This window comes from Neolamprologus multifasciatus, chromosome 7 (genome assembly GCF_963576455.1).
Source record: "Neolamprologus multifasciatus chromosome 7, fNeoMul1.2, whole genome shotgun sequence".
Lineage (NCBI taxonomy): Eukaryota > Metazoa > Chordata > Actinopteri > Cichliformes > Cichlidae > Neolamprologus > Neolamprologus multifasciatus.
Genome location: NC_140445.1, coordinates 24,069,730 through 24,083,625, shown reverse-complemented (window position 1 = coordinate 24,083,625; position 13,896 = coordinate 24,069,730). Strand labels below are relative to the sequence as shown.

Here is a 13,896-nt window from a genome sequence, read left to right as displayed (position 1 = left end):
TTCTACTGCTTATCTCGGGCACATTAAATCTCAAGTACAAGCTACCTCATTGAAGTGTACAGTGCCGGACGTGCTTGTCTTTTTCACACGTTAGACGGGGTGACGTAGGTGACAGACTGCTTTGACAGTAATTAGATGTTTGATAGTTGTGGCAGGGTGACCAGAGGCAAAAGTGGCAAACAACCAGCTATTTCATCAGCTCTTCTAGAATGACTTTGACAAGTGCTTTGTTATTTATTTATTTATTTTTTAATTATTATTATTATTATTTAATATCAACAATGCAGTTTAACTACTACTACTTCCAATACGGACAGTTTACAGCTATTGCTAATTTCCAACCCTTGACCTCAGTTGGACTCTTACATCTACACTTAACAGGCAGAATTTTACAGCGTAAGTATGTGTTGGTTTACAGCCATCTCAGCTCTTGAGATGGCTGTAAACCAACACATACTTATGTATAATACTATCCTCTTGGTCTAAACAGTGTTAGTGATCAACACATCTGCTACTCACAAGGTGCAGCATCTTCCTTGTGCCATAGAAAAGTCGGACAATATGGCAGCACATTAGAGTCTCCCAGCTTAAAATAGTCGTGCTCATGCTCACTCTCTGGACAAAAATCACCTTAAAATTTTCCAGTTAACAATGAGGTTGTGTTTGCTTCGACGAACTGAATGTTTACATTAAGTTGCCCTCCTGGAAAACCATCACTTGGAAACATTAATTTTTTTTCTTTCTGATTAACAGAATAGAATTGCTGAAAGCTTTCTTTGTCTCATCTACATGCTGAGAACAGTGAAGCCTTGTACCCAAGACGCTAAAAGCATTTCCAGTGAATCAGCTGGTCATCACAACTGTATCGTTTGACCTAGAAAATCATGGAAAAAACGCCAAAGAACGCCCCCAAAACAAATAGATAAATAACAAAAATCCCCGACAAAAGTGCATGAAACAACTAACATCTGCCTCCCTGAGGTATTATGTCAGGGGTTATTATTAGTGAGGCTAAGTGGTTGGAAATTGGCACATATTGCTAGGTTTCGCTAGGAAGTGCAGTGACCCAGAAGTGTGAAAGGCTTAGCCTCCTCTGGCTAGAATGTAACCATACTAAGTCTCAACAGAGAAGAAAAGGTGGTATAGATGAGGATGGGCTACAGTTGGCAGCATGAGGTAAACACTGAGAGGCTTTTATCTGAGCATTTTCTCTTTACACAAGGATGAGCAGGAAACATGTATGACACTTTGTAAGTGGTCTGCTGCTTTTCAAAAACCCCAATCTGTCTCTCCCTAATTCTCAAAGCACCAATGGGATGCAGCAGAGAGCTGGGGTGTGTCATTTCCTCACTTCCTCTGAAAGCAGCTTTAGATGTGGGGCTCACGTTGTGCCTCCAGCAATGGGTATCAGACATGCAGTTATTAATGTGCATGAGAGGAAAACAAAATTTGGAAAAGACACAAAAATCTGTCACGTGTAATGTCTTGACTTGACCGCGCCGGCCACATGAACAGCAGCACATGGACACCCTCATGCACGCATCACACACCAGCTTGATCGATGTGTTTTGCCATAAGAGAGCTGTGTGTGATGGGAGGCTTGCAGGGGAGGTTGGGTCAGTGCGTTGCTTGCTTGCTTTCTGCCCTTCTGGGTATTCTCATCTTCTATCCAGCACTGACAGCAGCAGAAGCCTGCATTTGGATTTGGGGGGGAGTGTTCACTATTATACACTGTGCAGCTTCACTGCCGCAGAACACAGGGGCTTTCTGGAGAAAACGGTAAAGTAATGTTCTGTTAATTTAGCTTAGCTTTAGCTAAGTTTTGCATGAGTAGTATGGAGCAAACTCCTCTGAAGTTTATTTAAATAAATTATTACTGTTATTACAGGGAGATTTCTTTAAACTCTTATTTAGGATTTAAATAAATACTCATGAGCAGTAATTGAATTAGGACAGATGCATACCCTGTCAGCAAGGAGCACTACGTGAAGCAGACAATGCAAGTTCAGCAGTGACATTGATTAGATGTGCATGCAATTTATGGGACTTGAGCCTTTCATGTGAAACAATGCTTTGATGCCTAATGTGGGGAAGTAAGCGGTCATTTTAAGTTCCTTTGACGCACAAAGACTTTGCTGAGAGGATAGCAAGAGATCAACGTGTTGGTTTCATACAGTGAATGTCTATGTGTACTCCACCCACTCTGTGGCATGTCTATGTGTATGATTATGGTTAATAGCACAAAATAAAATTCAGCTCCATCATTTCAAAAACATAAACACATTTAGTGGATTTTAAAAGGTGTGCAAAAACAACATTGAAAAGACAATTTATGCAATATCAATAAGACTCACCACAGCTGTGACTGAGTAAATATCGTGCTATCACTTAACTTAATTTTCAATGTTCTTGTTCTTAAACAATCAAATTATTAATGCAGTAAAGTGTCAGATTTACCGGTAGCTAACTTCTTCTTATTCTGAAGATGCAGTTAATATTACATGGTATTAACTCCATTACATTAACAAAACATAACCCTGTTTAATCAGAAATTCCAGGACTTCATCTATGCCATCTGTGTAATAAACATTTCTTATTTACAGAAAAAACTATAATTTGACATTTAAACAAAATGCTGTTATGCTTCCATAAACCTCAGCTCCCAAAGAGACATCAATTTTGAAATATGTGTCTTGAGAATAACCGGATTTATGAAAGCTCTGGACTGTATAGAAGATTTTTGTGGTGCATATATATTAACAGACATGAGTTCTTATTCCACTCCATAGGGAAGCGTGTGCGTCCCAACACTGAGGAGACACTGAGCTAATGGTCAATTTCTCCTGTCATTAAATCTTAAATCAAAGAAATTAAGAAATTTAAAGAGGGTTAAAAAGTCTCAGAATGTACAAAGCTAACAAAATCAGAGCAACCTGAACAAAATAAAGCGAGATGCCAGATGTAAATTTTTAGTGTCTGATTTCTTACCCCACCCAATGATGTCAACCTCAGATCCTTCTATAAACTTCTATACATCTGCTCAGTAACCCTGAGAAAGAAAAGCTCCCCTCACTATTTTTTTTGTTTGTTTTTTGAGCAGCATTGTTGGTAATACACATGGCCCCATGATATACCCATAAGATTAAAAGTGTACAGACGTGCTCTCTAAAGTAGTTTTCAAATGTGCATTCAGCTCTGAGCTTTTCTATAGATTAACCAACAAAGATGCATGCAGGAAAGGAAATCTCCAAAGCAGCTAGATAATAGAGTTTTTAATCTAGATACTTCCTAGTGCACTGGTTTTACCCAGTGTCACAACACAACGGTGTCCTCTCCTAAACAGTTTTCAGTGGGAATGCAGCTGGTGCTAACTACTCCGTACTGCGTGCTAAATGTAAGAAACGGCAGCTATGAACAGGAAGTGTGAAAACATTTAAAGCTACCCCAAAATCAGTGTAGCTTTAAGCTATATGCTAACACCTGCTGTTTACAAAATCAACTTGCACATACACTGATGTTCAGCAATTATTGCAGTGATCTTTACCTTACAATATAAAGTGTCTAGAGGCCACTGTTGTTGTGATTTGGTGCTTTATAAATAAAACTGAACTAGACTGAAAAACTGAATTTACCATCACAGTTTACTGCAGTGTTTTTAAAATGAGGGATCTAATTTTAAAAGAAATTAAAAAAGGATTCAAGTTGACTTATTTTTTAATTGACATAAAGCAGTCACTAAAAATCATTCAGGAGCATTATAGTCAGAAGAATTATAGTATGTGGAAAACCAAGAGCAGCAGCATATAACAAAGCAGGCAGATGACAGATGTCGTGTTGACTAAATAAGACTCGGCATGAAAGGAGGAGCAGGGTCTGAGGTGAGTCACGAAGCTGGCTGGAGATGTGCAATAGTTTTGAGCAGCCTAAACAGCATGTGAGATGGATGTGGGCTGGCATTGGGATCAGCTGACATGAAGAACTGAGGCTGAGGATGATTTCATGGCCTGCCTGATCAAACTCTAAGCTCAATTTGTGAAAGTATGTGGACAATTTAAATGTTGACATTAACCTAAATTAATATGTATATAAAATATCAAAACAATCCTCCAATTGATACAAAAGAACATCACAATATAACCTCAAGACCTTTAGGGAATAGGAAAAAAACAGTTCTCACCAAACCTAACATGATTAATCCTATGATGACGCTTAGATGGCACATTATTGAAGAGAAATCCACAAAAATCAATTGCAGTGAACAGAAACAGTAACTAAGTAGAGTGTTGCAGTCTTGCAGTCTGTTTTCAGCCTCACATGCAGTATTATAGTTGTTGATCATAATATTTTTTGCTGGGGAGTTAAGCAGCTCAAAGCTGAATATTGTGTGTGTGTCTGAAAGAAACCGTTGTGCACAAAGATCCACTGATGCTGACGTCTGTGTGGTTGAAGTCACAGAAATGGACGTGGAGCGTGGCTTCTATCAGCTGGTGGAGGTCCAGGACCACATTCACTACATCTTTGCTTTTGTCGTTTCTGTGATTGGAACAGTGGGCGTTACCGGGAACGCCTTGGTCATGTATGCCTTTTACTGGTAAGCCACCCTACACATGGAAATGATCATGGGAACAAATATGTTTATCTTTTAGAGCTGCATCTTTGCGGACCTGAAAATAAGTTTGGAATATTTTAATATTTGATACTTTTTTGTGTGTTTTATAAAATATGTGTCTTATTTACTTTTCACACGGCACCCTGAGTGTTTTTAAATTGTGGTTACACAAAAAATGTGATGGGCGGATGAATTTTCTGCTATTCATTTGGATTTGATGATGCTCATAACATTTCAAATAATTTCAGTGAGCCATTTGAGGTGGCTCTATTCTGAGTCCTGGCTGAATGACCAAGCTCCTCATCCTGTCTGTAAGGGAGAGGCCAGGCAGAGGAAGGTCATTTCTGTCAATTACGTATATCAGGGTGGGATTGTAGATCAACTGGTATATTTAAGTCTTTGCTTTCAGATTTCTCTTTACCACAGCTGCCCAGTACAGCATTCGCATTACTGCAGATGTAGACTGTACCAATCTGTTAGAATTCAGTTCTATTCAATTCACTTTTATTTATGTATTCTCAATTTCCAACAACAGTCACGTCAAGGTGCTTAATATTGTAAGGCAAAGACCCTAAAATAATATAGACAAACCCCAACAATGATGGGAATCCCCCAGCAGCCTAAATCTATTGCAGCATAACTAAGGGAGGATTCCGTGTCACCTGATCCAGCCCTAACTATAAGCTTTGTCAAAAAGGAAAGTTTGAAGCCTAATCTTAAAAGTAATGTGGGAGCTGGTTCAACAGAAGATGGGCCGGAAAACTGAAGGCGCTTCCTGCCATTCTACTTTTAAATATGCTCATAGCACCAGAACCCTACAGAGGCGGTGGATCCACAGGAGGACAAGGCCACAGTGTGCAAATTTTCTCAAGCATCTTCAATCTCCAGTTCTAGCATCCCTATTTTGAAGTTCGATCAGGCCAGATATTGAGCCTGAAGTACCCTCTGATACGTCCATCTTTATGTGTGTGTGTGAGCATTAAAAAATATATCTGTGGATGCAGGTTGCAGTGAATAAAAGACATCGAGATTAAAGTGTTGTTAGATGAGTTATGAGTTAGCGAGTATAACAAATATCTGGGCAGCACAGTGGCGCTTTAGTAACCTTAAAGCAAGTTCTAGATTTGAACCCGTCCAAAGACATGCTTGTCAGGTTTTGATTTTGTGATTACTGTGCAGCTACAGCTATCATTTAAGCACTAGATAACATGTAGCATATAGTCCATTACAATTGTTGTATTTTACTTGATATAAGGAAGCTGTGGAGAAGTTTTTTAATGTATAAATTCTACTTATAGAATTAGTCAAAAATCACAAACATCATGTGGAAAACCTCTGAAATATATACAAGTGGTTGAAATTCTAATGACAATAGCGAAAATAATATTTTCCATTGAAGAAAAGTTTGTTTTTGTTTGCATATTCTTAGTTTTATAAAGTCAAACTTCTGAATCAGGCAAAATTGTAACTGGTGCATCTCTAGTTATGACAGATAAAATAAAATATAATTACATCCTATTAACATGTAATGTAGTAAACAATAGAATTTATTAATAATAATAATGCAAGTGACTTTTAACGAATACTTACATGTGGTAACTGATTGATTTAGTCCTTAGGCTGTAACAAGGTAGTCATTAAAAAAATCAATTGTTATTGAAGCTGAGCTAGCATTTCATCTAAAATGTATTTGACACTGTTATTTGGTGTTATTAGTACTTCGTAATTCCTTTGTTGAGTGGGACTATAACATACAAACTATTGGATGAACACCGAATTGACCATGTCTACAAACAACTCCAGGGCAAACAAAAGCTCTCATGATGAACACACAATGAGCACCGTGGTGGGGTAATAATGTCCCTGCCGGTCATGTTACAATGAAGAGTAGTGTGACAGTAAAACTGGTTTGTGGGATACTAATCGCTTTTAATGTGTTTCAGCAACAAGAAGCTGCGGACACCCCCCAACTTCTTCATCATTAACCTGGCAGTCAGTGACTTCCTCATGGCAATTACACAATCACCCATCTTCTTTGTCAATTCCCTTTACAAGGGTTGGATTTTTGGCATAACAGGTATTTTTCCTACATCCAAGGTTTTGCATATCAGAGGATAATACAAATAATTATATCAGGTCTTAGAATGAGATAAATAGAACCTGACAACAAAATGTGAGCCAACATGAAGAAGAAGTGTGTGAAAGGCTATGATATCCCCGTGACTCAGTAGCTCATGCAACCAACAATAACTTAAAGTAGTAGTTTTCAGTATCAGTGTTTTTCTGTATATCTTTCTGGAGGAATTTTGGCCCACTCTTCTTCACAATGTTGCTTTAGTTCACTGAGGTTTTTGGGCATTTGTTTATGTGCAGCTCTCTTAAGGTCCCACCACAGCATTTCAGGCAGACTAAGGTCTGGGCTTTGACTGGGTCATGGGAACTCCTTGATTCTTTTTTAGGCATGCTGCTGTACATTTAATCATTTGCTGATGTGCTCGGGATCATTGTCGGCATGACACAATTTCTGCCAAGCTTTAGCTTCATATTTGACTCTAGAACACTTTGGTTAACAGAGGAGTTCATGGTTGACTCAGTGAGTGCAAGGTTCCCAGGTCCTGTGGCTGCAAAACAAGCCCAAATCATCACTTCTCCACCACCACAGCTGGTATGAGGATTATGCTAATTTGCTGTGTTTAGCTTTTACTGATCATTGTGACCAAACACTTTGGTCGTGTCTCTCCAAAGGACATTGTTCCACAAGTCTTGCGGTTTGTTCAGATTCAACAGGGGAAGACACACAGACTCGAAACCGGGAGGCTTGTACTGGCAATCCCTCCGAATAAGTCTTGCTTGTTCAGTCTTTTTCTAATTGTATTGTCATGAACTTTAACATTTAATGTTCTAACCGAGGCCTACATAGTTGCATGGCCTAACCTTGGGGCAATGTCGAGTTCTGGGAAGATTGTGGGAAACCTGAATGCTGCAGACCAGCAAATGATCACAAACTTGTAGTTTTATAGAGGTGCTCACATTTGCTGATTAACAGTGCCTGGCTGATACTTTCCCTTTTAGTTCATATCGAGGCAACAAGGATGTGCTTAGTATTTCACACACTGCATTTTCTGTTTCAGTTCTGCATTTTGTCTTAGTTTCTTATTAAATAAATGATCTGCTTGCAGCTTATATGAGGTTGTATCTACCTAATGATAAGGACCAGTTTGTATTTATTATGTCCTGATATGTAAAACCTTAGAGTTAACACAGGATGTGCTTTTCATTTTACCATGACTGTATAAATAATTTACATTTAATATTAAATATCTTTATCCTTTACACATATATCTACATAAACGTTGTTCATATTGTAATCATATTGAAATCTCTTATTGAGCTACATACCATAACTTAATTTTAACTGCTGTAATGAAGACATTTCCCAACCAATGGATAAATAAAGTATGCACTTTCTTACTTTATATAGCACCTTTTTTTTTTGTTAGAATCTGTTGATAGTGGAAAAATGTTTAGTGGAGATGTGTTCACCAGTCTAACAGAGAACAAAAATAAATAAATAAATGTGTACTTTTTTCCTTTCCCCCCTGCAGGATGTAAAATATATGCCTTCTGTGGTGCTTTATTTGGAATCGCCTCAATGATAAACCTTCTGGCCATCTCTATAGACCGCTATGTTGTTATCACCAAACCTCTGCAGGCGTTACAATGGACCTCCGCGAGACGCACTTACCTCATTATTGCCCTCGTGTGGCTATATTCATTAGCCTGGAGCCTCGCACCCCTCTTAGGATGGAGTAAGTGACTTAATTTTTCCCTCCTTACCAATTTTTAAGTAAGCGTCCACCTTATCATACTTTTTTTTCTCTAAAGGTTCATATATACCAGAAGGTCTGATGACCTCGTGCACATGGGACTATGTGACCTCCACTCCAGCCAATAAAAGTTACACTTTGATGTTGTGCTGCTTCGTATTCTTCATCCCTCTTGGTATTATATCCTACTGTTACCTCTGCATGTTCCTAGCAATTCGCCAAGCAAGCAGGTACATCTAAATAAATAGATTTATAATATTCAATATTATAAATATTACTTTTTTCTGAATATGCATAATTTAATATTGTTTTTAGGAAGTCATTTTAATACATGTTTGCTGGAAGTCCCATTCTGGCCACTTGCATGTAGCCAGGGGAAAAAAAATACCTTTTCCAATAAACAGTACTCACCTTTATGGCGAGTACTGCAAGAAGTGATGAAAGTAGGGTTTTTGGCTACAACCCAGGGACCAAGCATCAGTTTTTAGTGGACTAAACTCAAGTTTTTAAGTCTGAGGTCATCAGAGCAGGATCATGCATCTCAATGTTTCTGTCTACATTTGCAGGATTGTACATAGTCAATTTGTCCTATAGGACAATTAGTGCAGTTCTACTGCAAGCTCGTGAGACCTCTAACTAATAACCTTTCCCTTTGACTGCCTGGGCTGTAAAGCATTCCAGCACATGCCTGCTTCAGCATAATTTAAAATGAGTTTTGCGGCCATCAACATCATTCAGATCATAGGATCGGTGCACACTGTAAATGCTCACATGCACCTGGTCAGTTTGGGACTTCAATTTAAACTAAGTGTATGCATGTGCAATGATGTTTAAAAAGGTGGTAAATGTCAAAGTGAGATCCCAGTTTCTCAGTAGATCGCTGACCCACTCCTCTGGCCTTCATTTCACCCTCTAAAGTCTTATAATATGTTACTGACCACGAAATTCTTTGTCTTCTTATAGAGATGTGGAGCAGTTGGGCAATCAAGTGAGGAAGTCAAAACTGATCCAACAGCACTCCATCAAAACTGAATGGAAGCTAGCCAAGATTGCTTTTGTGGTCATCATAGTGTTTGTGCTTTCTTGGTCCCCCTATGCATGTGTCACCCTCATAGCATGGGCTGGGTAAATATGATACGTTAGCACTTAATGCTAGGATATGTAAAAATAGCTTGGTAGACCCTGGTTTGCAGGGAGTTGCAGGTAGTAGAACACCCTTACTTAAAGCATTTCAAGCTACAGTATAAGTATGATCATCTCTTACCATGTTTCATCTCTGTCCATCAGATATGGAGGCATTCTCAGCCCTTATTCCAAAGCCGTCCCAGCTGTTATAGCCAAGTCATCAGCCATATACAATCCTGTAATCTATGCCATAATTCACTCAAAATACAGGTAACTGCGATCATGTAATTAACTGACAAACTAATTCTGAAACGTAATGGCACAATTTGTTAAAAGATCATGTTTTTCTTCAACAGGATCACCCTTGCAGAAAAAGTACCTTGCTTGCACTTCCTAGCCCATGCTCGCAGGAAAGACTGCATATCAGTATCGCTCAGCGAATCCTCCTTAAGGGACTCCGTGCTGAGTAGACAGTCATCAGACTCCACATCCAAGCTGCACATAGTTTCCTCCATTACAACAACTGACACGGTGAGTACTGGATGCTGCACTAGTCTTTGAAAGTGAGAAAAATCCTGAGCATGTTAACTGTTTACAGCAGTATACAATTACCGTCCCATTCATATAAAGTGGGTTTAGTTAGATATGTCAGTAGTTGTAGTAGTTTTACCACAAGAGCAGTTGCATGTTGGAAATATGCAGATGTAAATTCTTACCTTGATATACATACGTGTCTTGTAGCATGTTTGGAATGATGTGGAGCTGAATCCTATTGATCAGAGTCATACTTTGGGATCCAGCTATTCCCTTGGAACTCTGAGGGATAGAGAGTGTCAGTCATTGACTAAACACACAAAAAGAAAGAAAAGCCGAAGCCAGGAACAGCTAAGGTAGGCCCTAATCATTTGAACTGTTGATTTCCAATTCATATTACTGGCAAGTCAAACGCTTTGAAGATAAAACATGTCTTTTTCCCACAAAACACTTACATTTATATTTCATTTTAATTCTCAGAGCAAGGTTCAGTGAACAGTTGTGATCACGATCTATTGACTGAGTCAATTAAAAGACTTCTATTGCAAATTGGAAGGAAGAGGAATACGGACAATCTACAATCTGGAATCAGCCAAAGAAATGTAAAGATGGGTATGATAAGAGTTTAAACAAGAAGAAAAAAAAGCACAAAAAATATGAAGTCCTCATCCAGTGTAATCTTCACACTCAATTTCAAAGACTGATGTTTGGAGGAAGGCTGTTTTGAGAAAAATAAATGAAGTTACACAAAGCAGACAGAGAGAACTGTGAATTGACTTATGGTTCAGCAACACTAGCGCAAAAATAGGATGTCAACCTTCTTGCAACTAACTTGCAAAACTCAACAGTTACCCAGTAACTGCAAAACAAAGAAACAATTACAAGTAGTTACAGCCACTAACTAGTCAACCAGAGGTTGACTAGTTAGTGGCTCTTTCACAGAGTGAGGAATACAGCTTGTCAATTTAACATCAGCATCAGATATTTGGTATATTTGGCATCAGTAGATATCCAAAGCCACTGTGCTGGTATTGTATTCAAACTGGGAAAACGCTGGATAGGTGCATAGTTAAGGATCTTCTTTGTCTGCGTGTGTGTGTTTGTGTGTGTGTGTGTGTGTGTGTGTATGTGTGTGTGTCCGAGGACTTGTTTATTATCATCTTGTTGTAAGGACGCTGAGGATTCTCTTTTTAAAACAGCACTGAATGAGGAAGCTAATTGTATCCATTTGTTTACATTATAACTAGTGCTTAACAGTCTTAACCTCTGGGCAACCAGTTTTCACCACAAGGCGATTACACGAGTCACATTATAGGAGGAACTTGTCTCCAAACAACTCTGGTCTGACTTGAATTGACTGCAATCGCCAAGGTTTGCAAATAACTGCCATCTGTGCAGATGAGCACAACTTGTATGTGATGCGTTTCTTTGCAACAGTGGACACCAACTAAACTGGGTGCCAAATGGTTGTATTCTGACTATTTTCCAATAACAAAGTTGCAGAGCACCAAAGACATTTTGCAGTTAAATTACAGTCACAATTTTGCAACTATGTTCAGTTAATTAATGTGTGAAGATTTCTTTCAAAAACACTAGCTTGTTAAATGTTAAAGAGATGCACCAATCCAGCGCTTGGATCAGATATTTGTAACACTCGTTGGGTAGCTTTCATTGCAGGCTTAGTCACTTAATATGATCTCAGTCTCTTGCCAGCTCCACTCCACAACTGACACACAAGTGCACAGTTAGAGCAAGAAAACGAGAACCTTGTGCAACACTGAATAACAGCAGCATATAACAATGCCTCTCACACTAAGCTAAAATAAGACAAGACCATATATGTAAAAACAAACAAACAAACAAAACAAAAAAATACTTTGTTTTCATTGCCATTTAATAAGCTGTTAATATATGCATTACAGTACATTTGGAGCCAGGATATATCATTTTAATAAAAAATGTAATAATATTTCTCAATCTCTTTCACAGAGTGAGGAATACAGCTTGTCAATTTAACATCAGCATCAGATATTTGGTATATTTGGCATCAGTAGATATCCAAAGCCACTGTGCTGGTATTGTATTCAAACTGGGAAAACGCTGGATAGGTGCATAGTTAAGGATCTTCTTTGTCTGCGTGTGTGTGTTTGTGTGTGTGTGTGTGTATGTGTGTGTGTCCGAGGACTTGTTTATTATCATCTTGTTGTAAGGACGCTGAGGATTCTCTTTTTAAAACAGCACTGAATGAGGAAGCTAATTGTATCCATTTGTTTACATTATAACTAAGGCTACATGTATTTATATGCCTCAGTAAAATATGATCACTGCTGTATTTCATGTAAAAGTCTGTTCTATATTGTATTATTTAGAAGGTTAAATATATTTGTTTATAATGAGTGTTGCTCATCGATGAACTGATTTGATTGCATTAAAGACACTGAATAACAACAAGTTTTTGTGATCCCGCAGATTAGGATTTTTACAACCTAAGACTGGGAAGACAGTGACACGGTTAGTCTGCAACTCAACATTTATCTGAAACAGAAAGCATTCTGATCCAACTTGGATCACAGTCAGATCAAAATGTTTTTGTACCGCTTTTATTCACTGGAAGTATTTTGGGAACTATTTTTATTATGAAGCATTGTGCAAGTCAAAGTATGTGAATTTATGTGCAGAAGACACAACAAATGCACCGTTTTGTCAGTACATGTTCTCGGGCATAGAACTGTCACAATCACTGACATGCATCGAGTCTTTGTTCACACACTTATGTGTGTATTTGCTGCCATAAATAAAGGTTTCCATATGCTCTTTTGCAAATGATTTTCAGTATCTTTATTTCAATCTAAAGCAAAAATACATCCAAAATAAATCTGTTCCACTATTTTACTTTAAAGCGATTTATTACTGAAGAAATTTCTTTTTTTTGCATATAACAATCGACACTTTTGCATATAATGCATGAAAGCGAGAGGAAGCAGACATTCAGAGCAGGTAGAAAGGTAATTACTTTTAACAGTTTTCTGCTGCCTCCAGCTGAAAAAAGTAACAACTCCCTGTTTCATTCAGTTACAGTTAAATCATACTAAGATATAGCGGCGCAGTACACTAGACCTTTTAATCCTTCCAGATATGGCTGATGTGAAGAAATGTAAAAACTGCTTAAGGGCCTTTAAGTAACAAACAAGTATAGGTCGAGGCAAATCCTTTCTGCTTTCATTTTCAAATGACATTGCACCCTCTGAAATAAATTTCTATCCCGAGGGCACCTGGTATCTTCAGTCAAAGTCCACAGTGAATGTGGATGTGAAGCATTTTTCTGACCACTAGAGGGCACACTAACACTAAAACCTAAATCACTGCCATATTACAGCAGCCACATGATAACAAAAATCAAATTTATAAATGTAAGTGTAAAAAATGAGAAAAGGCTTTATTGGTTATACAATCCAAATCAATGCAAAAGGAGGCCTTAAACTCAACAAAGGAATTTGTGTGGGATTCCTCTGTGAATATTTTACATGTATTTTACATGTATTTTGAATTTTAAACATTAATGCAGTTATTTTTTTTTAAATTCCCACCACAAATGCAAAGCAGGGAACACTGATGTCTCCGCTGATCATTCAAAATGTATTACAGCATGTCTGACCTGCACACTGGTACGCCACAAGTTAGTGGAAAACATGATGACATCGCTCAGTGATGCAACAGGGGAAGTCAGTGCCCTGTCAGATGCTTAAATATTTCTTTCATAAGATCATGCAAAAGTATCAGCCTCATACCTTCCAGTAACCA

The 13,896-nt window shown here is 38.2% G+C and overlaps 1 protein-coding gene across 1 annotated transcript; it reads left to right on the top strand.

Annotated features, from left to right (window-relative positions):
• The first annotated feature begins 468 nt into the window (after nucleotides 1-468).
• On the top strand, nucleotides 469-10,717 carry opn4xa (opsin 4xa). The gene is made up of 9 exons (XM_085168707.1): nucleotides 469-4,591; nucleotides 6,553-6,686; nucleotides 8,215-8,418; nucleotides 8,495-8,666; nucleotides 9,400-9,561; nucleotides 9,724-9,831; nucleotides 9,918-10,092; nucleotides 10,303-10,451; nucleotides 10,576-10,717. The coding sequence occupies exons 1-9, from the start codon at nucleotides 4,458-4,460 to the stop codon at nucleotides 10,598-10,600; spliced, it is 1,263 nt and encodes a 420-aa protein (XP_085024833.1). The 5' UTR covers nucleotides 469-4,457; the 3' UTR covers nucleotides 10,601-10,717.
• The last annotated feature ends 3,179 nt before the right edge of the window (nucleotides 10,718-13,896 follow it).

Excerpts from the sequence above, each read along its gene's own strand:
- opn4xa (XM_085168707.1), top strand. The coding sequence starts at position 4,458 with ATGGACGTGGAGCGTGGCTTCTATCAGCTGGTGGAGGTCCAGGACCAC. Across the intron at positions 9,832-9,917 it reads ATAATTCACTCAAAATACAG|GATCACCCTTGCAGAAAAAG; the intron begins GTAACTGCGATC and ends TTTCTTCAACAG. Across the intron at positions 10,093-10,302 it reads CCATTACAACAACTGACACG|CATGTTTGGAATGATGTGGA; the intron begins GTGAGTACTGGA and ends CGTGTCTTGTAG.